Source organism: Leiobunum rupestre, chromosome 5, assembly GCF_980474605.1.
Source record: "Leiobunum rupestre chromosome 5, qqLeiRupe1.1.hap1, whole genome shotgun sequence".
In the NCBI taxonomy this organism is placed as follows: Eukaryota; Metazoa; Arthropoda; class Arachnida; order Opiliones; family Sclerosomatidae; genus Leiobunum; species Leiobunum rupestre.
In genome coordinates, this window is record NC_143388.1 from 33,264,206 (window position 1) to 33,270,742 (window position 6,537).

A 6,537-nucleotide genomic window follows, 5' to 3' on the forward strand; every position below is an offset into this window, starting at 1 on the left:
AACAAATCCCGAAATCCGACGGTAAATCTCGAAATCCGGCAATAAATCCCGAAATCCGACGGGAAATCTCGAAATCCGGCAACAAATCCCGAAATCCGACGGGAAATCTCGAAATCCGGCAACAAATCCCGAAATCCGACGGGAAATCTCGAAATCCGGCAACAAATCCCGAAATCCGACGGTAAATCTCGAAATCCGGCAATAAATCCCGAAATCCGACGGGAAATCTCGAAATCCGGCAACAAATCCCGAAATCCGACGGTAAATCTCGAAATCCGGCAATAAATCCCGAAATCCGACGGGAAATCTCGAAATCCGGCAACAAATCCCGAAATCCGACGGTAAATCTCGAAATCCGGCAACAAATCCCGAAATCCGACGGGAAATCTCAAAATCCGGCAACAAATCCCGAAATCCGACGGGAAATCTCAAAATCCGGCAACAAATCCAGAAATCCGACGGGAAATCTTGAAATCCGGCAACCAATCCCGAAATCCGACATAAAATTGAGAACTTGCAAAATCACGAAATCCGACGAGAAATCCCGAAATCAGACGTAAAAACTTGAATTCAAGCGAGAAATCGCGAAATCCCACGATAAATCTCAAAATTTGAAGATAAACCCTTAAGTAAAGGACAAAAGTTAAGAAATCCGAAATCCAACAAGAAATCTTGAAATCTAGCGAGAAATCGCGAAATCTGAAATTAAATCCTGCAATCCGAAGATAAATCCCGAAATCCGGGACAAAAGTTAAGAAATCCGAAATCCAACAAGAAATCTTAAAATCCAGCGAAAAATCTCGAAATCTTAAGATAAATCCTGCAATCCGAAGAGAAATCCCGAAATCCGGGACAAAAGTTGAGAAATCCGAAATCCAACAAGAAATCTTGAGATCCAGCGATAAATCCCGGATTGCCAAACCGCGTACACATTTTTGGCGAATGTCCAACCCCTCGATCTTTTACGTCACAATAAGCAATCGAAACGAAAGGTAAAACAATTTAAGTGGTTGAACACCGCGCAAGTTGAGTTTCCATAAATGATAATAATAAACCCAATGTCAAAGGGAAGCGATAGACCGTTCATGGCAAACACTCAAGGCGTGGATACCAAAACTAAAATAGCCACCTAACGCTTAACCACAATGGCTAAAATAATATCACACTAGACGCTTTACTGGCTTTTTGAAATAGAAATTTATTTTCAAAGTTTCACGTTTCAAGAATGCAAATGGTCCGTAAACCACACGCTAGTATAAAAGCGTGCAACGAAACCCCAATTTTACCAGAACAGTTCCAGAATGTTGTCTCTCGTAAGTCGACAGAAGATTCCCGAAAGCGGCTAATATAACGAAAAACGTTCTACTTTCAGATAGCAGTGGTTTGTACTTTGACTTCCGTCGTCACCGGAAGCGGCTACGCGGCCATGGAATACCTAGAAAAAGACGGGGACTTGATGGCATCGGCAACGGGTTTAGGTGGAGTCGGTGGCGGTGGTATACCCGCGTATGGAAAGTTAGGTGGAGCTGCTGGAGCCGCTGGTGGTAAAGCGGTCGGTGGTTTGGCAGGTGAAATATAACTACATTACTAATATGTAAATTTTTGCAAGTCATGGTTTACTAATACGTTAAAATTAAGATATACAGGGTGTTTCAAAAGATTACGCAAATATTTTAAGGAGTTCTATGGGGTGAGTTGAGAAGTATGACTGTTTTTTCCCCATTTTCCTACGATGAGTTAAAAGAGCGCCAGAGAGCTTCAAAGGGTGGCCTACTAGCCCCTGGTTACCTCGATTTGTTTACAAAGTCCTTTTTCACCAACACACGAACCCAAACCTTAATGTTCGCGTTTCCCCTTGCTTGGTTTCGAGTTTGTTGCAGCCTACTTCCAGGGGCTAGTAAGTTGCACTTTGAAGCTCTCTGGCGCTCTTTTAACTCATCGTAGGAAAATGGGAAAAAACCGCCATACTTCTCAGCTCACCCTCTACAACTCCTTAAAATTTTTCATAACCTTTCGAAACACCCTGTATAAGAGACACGATACTTCATGACAAAAATTTGGTTTTATTTTAAAAACATTTAAAATATCTCTACTTGGAATGCTTACACCGGCGTATCGCGTATGGTAAGATCACTCTGCGCACGCTCCCATCTCACGTTGTTGTTTGTTAAAGGCCCAGGCAATGTATCCTCCTTGGCCCAGGTTTTCTTCTGCCTGTCGCCTAGGAGCATGTTTGTTGCTCCTAGCTGTCACCCTTTAAATTTACTTTCCCTCCAAACAAATACCCTGGTGGTAGGCAAACGTGTTCTGCTGTTGGCCTACCACCAGGGTATTTGTTTGGAAGGAAAGTAAATTTAAAGGGTGACAGGCAGAAGAAAACCTAGGCCTTTAAGTTAACATAGTGACGTCAATAAAACCGTCATCCACATCGAGACGAAAATCAGCCGCGATATGCATTCCAAGTAGAGGTATGGATTCCTGTCGAAATGGACAAACTAAAATTTGTTAAACTGTTGACTTTTAAAAGGTGGTTTCGGAAAAGGTGGCGTCGGAGGCAAAGGATTCTTAGGGCAGGGCTACGGGGGAGGAGGTGGTTTTGGTAAGAACAACAATAACGTTTTTCAGTCTATCCGAGCTAAATACTCGCTAAATACTCCATAGGAAAACATGGACTAGCTGGTGGTTACGGGCTGGGAGGACTCGGCGCACATGGTGGCTTTGGCGGCGCGAAAGGACATAAAGGTGGTTTCGGTGGAAAATTCTTCGGTGGCCACGCTAAAGCTTTCGCCCATGAAAAGACATTCGGGTAAAGTATTTCACACTAACGCCATTAAGAAAATGATATTCGTTTAACCTAGGAGCAACAAACACAAGGAGAACGTGGCTAGCCAATAAACACGCTAACGCATTGCTGTGTACAAATTTCATTGGACGAGGCTTTACGGAAAGAGGGAAGACAATTTCCGAATTTCCCCCTTCTAACCAATGAAAACTGTACACAAGAAAATGCACGACTTTTGCGTCCTCCTTGTGTGGGGTGCTGTGTTTGTTGCTCCTAGGTTTAACCCTCTGATTCGCTATTAAAAGCGCCATTTGCAATACGGATCGTAAAATAGAATAATAATTATTATTGGAACGAAACTCGCTTCCTCATCTTCGTTTGTGAATTATAGAAAATCTTGGAAACTATTTAATCAAATAATACCAATTCTCCGCATGAAGCGCGAATTTTAACATTTGGAAATTATTATTACCAAATATTTTCTTAAAGGAATAGATACCAAAGGCAATTTTTAAGGGGAAGTGACGTCAAATATTCTTAAAGGGATAGTGACATCAAATAATCTTAAAGGGATAGTGACATCAAATAATCTTAAAGGGAAAATGAACATCAAATATTCTTAAAGGAATAGTGATATCAAATATTCGTAAAGGAATAGTGATGTCAAATATTCTTAAGGGATAATGACATCAAATAATCTTAAAGGGAAAATGAACATCAAATATCCTTAAAGGAATAGTGATATCAAATATTCGTAAAGGAATATTGACATCAAATATTCTTAAAAGAATAATGACATTAAATATTCTTAAAGGGAAAATGAACATCAAATATTCTTAAAGGGATAGTGACATATTATATTCTTAAATGGATAGTGACATATTATATTCTTAAAGGGATAGGGACATATGATATTCTTAAAGGGATAGTGACATAATATATTCTTAAAGGGATAGTGACATCAAATGTTCTTAAAGGGATAGTGACATGATATAATGTTAAAGGGATAATCAGATATTCTTAGAGTGACTACCAACAATTGATAAATCCGTTTTATTTTCAGGCTGGACTCCGCACTAGGAGGTGGAGCTAAAGGAGGTTTCGGTGTTGGCTTTGGAAAAGGAGGCGCCTTGGGTGGCAAGGGAGCCTTCGGCGGAGCTGGCGGACTCGGACAATTTGGTTTAGGAGGCTTGGGAGGCTACAAGGGCGCAGGGTTCGGTGCCGGAGGAGCGGGAGGTTTCGGGGCCAAAGGCTTCGGACTCGGTGGGGCGGGGAAATTTGGGGGTTTCGGGAAGGGAGGCAAAGGGGCCATTGGGGCAACCTATCCATACAAAGGAGGTACTGGTGGTATCATAGGTTAAATCTCTATTTTGTAAATTGCTGTTTACAATATGAAACTTGTAAAAAAATACTGTACAATAAAATTATTTTAAATTTTATATGGTTTTGATGATATTCATTCTGTTGCGTGAAAACTTTCCATCATAGATGTCGCTAATATCTCTTTTATTATCCGAAATGAAAAATTAAAGAAAATAAAAACAGGCTTGAAAAATTTACTTAAAGGCCTAGGTTTTCTTCTGCCTGTCACCCTTTAAATTTACTTTCCTTCCAAACAAATACCCTGGTGGTAGGCCAACAGCAGAACACGTGGGGACCGGTTCCTGTAACTGAGGTTATTTCGTTCTTCGGTTTCCCCTTTGGATAAAAAAAGGTTAACGGTAATAGCATAAGTGTATAATATTGTTGCATAACTGTGACATTTCCTTTTACTGACAGCTATATTCACAAGACAGACTGCATTACGGGCTTCGTCGCCGTTTTGCGTCAGCTTGCTAACGCGTCACACGTAGCCTTTGACAGCGCCTCGCTAGGGGGAGATTTTCTTCTTGTGATGACGTCACTCCGTTACTACCTCTTGCAACGCTAATTTCTAGAGGACGATTAAACGTGTCTATTGGTTTCCCTAGCGTTAGCAAAGTAGAAGGAATCTCGTGAAAAACAACCTTAACGTTAAGTAACCGGGTTCAAGAATGTCTAGGGGTATGATATAGGTAAATATATAACGAGAGTACGGGTGTCCAAACGGTTTTGTATATTATAAACCAAAATAATAATAACAATACAAATAACAATAAAATACTTAAACACTTAATAATAATAACAATAAGCATGCAAAAACACGAAATACGCGGGGGGGGGGGGGATACGCGGGCTCTCTCTCTTTATAACAATAGTTTGAAGCCTGTGGCTTTCGCTCACCGATTGATGAAACGGTCTGGTGCCGTTCAACGTCGCTCGTTTGGGTCTCCCTAACCCTTTGGCTCTGTCCGCTCTTTAACTCGGCCCACTCTCTGGCTCGATCCGAACTCTGGCTCGATCCGAATTCTGGCTCGATCCGAACTCTGGCTCGATCCGAATTCTGGCTCTGTCCGAACTCTGGCTCTGTCCGATCTCTGACTCTGTCCGGTCTCTGGCTCTGTCCGGTCTCTGGCTCTGTCCGATCTCTGGCTCTGTCCGATCTCCGGCTCTGTCCGCTCTCCGGCTCTGTCCGCTCTCCGGCTCTGTCCGATCTCGGGCTCTGTCCGACCTCTGGCTCTGTCCGGTCTCTGGCTCGGTCCGGTCTCTGGCTCTGTCCGACCTCCGGCTCTTCCGTCACTCAGGACCCTGAGGACTTACTCAGGCCTCTGAGGACTCACTCCATCTCTCTGTCTGACCTCAAATCTCTCTAACTCCCTGGTTTTGTTCAGCACCATTTCAGTAGGCGTGGTTTAATTACGGAAACTGACATTTGGTGGCATCTTATTGGAGAGGTTAAAAGGTTAAGGGTAGCTTGGAGTAGGCGACTTGGCTTGAAGATTATTGGCTGTAGAAGGCTCGTGTATAAAAGTAGAAAGATGAAATCATCTGGTGTCTTTCCCAGGAAGAAGGTCGCACGACGGTACCACATGTCGCCACGTGTCTTTCGGGAAGGGTACACGTGGTTGTAGTTTTTATTTTTAAAGGTGGCCGTTTGAAGTAACACTTCTTTCAATAGTTTACTATAGATGCCCGAACGCCGTACAATAGAGAGCGCGCATCTCTAAGTCATTTACGATACGACGCCGAGTATTTAACAATAGAGAGAGAGAGAGAGAGAGAGAGGGGTTATAGCGCACAATGGATGAGTCAAGATGTGCGCGTTTTCCTAGCACCGAACGCTGGTTAGGGGAGAGCCACATGTAGAGAGGATACGATATTTTACACGGACAACAATAATACATTTTACAAGAAAAATACTAATGATACCCTTTTACGACTTGGACACCCGTAAGAAATTGAAAAATATAAAAGGGACTTAAAAACTAAATGTCATAAGTTTTAAATAACGCTAATCTAAATAGGAAATATTTTAAATGCAATAAGTTTTAAATAACACTAATCTTTAAATAACACTTTTAAAAATGAGCGTTACACTCCTCCCTCCCCAAGACCGAACGTCCTCGTGAGGTGTTAACTATCGCTAGGCATTCCCTTTCGGTGGTAGAATATTTCCGCTCACCCGTGCTAAGGGCGCGACTTAAGTATTGAATTACCCCTTCTTTTCCGTTGATATTTTGACTTAAAACACCTCCTATTCCGACGTCGGACGCGTCCGTCCTAACCGAAAATGGAAAATCATACCTCGGGGTCATTAGGATAGGGGTCGTCGATAAAGCAGTTTTCAGCAGATTGAAGCCCAGCTCCTGATCAACTTCCCACGCCCACCTATGAAT

General features: G+C 42.3%; 1 protein-coding gene across 1 annotated transcript; it reads left to right on the forward strand.

The window, feature by feature from the left end:
- Positions 1 to 1,301: 1,301 nt before the first annotated feature.
- Positions 1,302 to 4,143, forward strand: LOC149944209 (uncharacterized). Its single transcript, XM_090176305.1, has 5 exons — positions 1,302 to 1,313; positions 1,373 to 1,568; positions 2,528 to 2,599; positions 2,662 to 2,806; positions 3,846 to 4,143. Exons 1-5 carry the CDS (start codon positions 1,302 to 1,304, stop codon positions 4,141 to 4,143), a joined length of 723 nt encoding a protein of 240 aa, XP_090032431.1.
- The last annotated feature ends 2,394 nt before the right edge of the window (positions 4,144 to 6,537 follow it).

What these genes read in the sequence shown, in the direction of transcription:
- LOC149944209 (XM_090176305.1), top strand. An exon ending in AGCGGTCGGTGGTTTGGCAG is followed by an intron (nt 1,569 to 2,527) that starts GTGAAATATAAC and finishes GACTTTTAAAAG; the next exon opens with GTGGTTTCGGAAAAGGTGGC. An exon ending in GCCCATGAAAAGACATTCGG is followed by an intron (nt 2,807 to 3,845) that starts GTAAAGTATTTC and finishes TTTTATTTTCAG; the next exon opens with GCTGGACTCCGCACTAGGAG.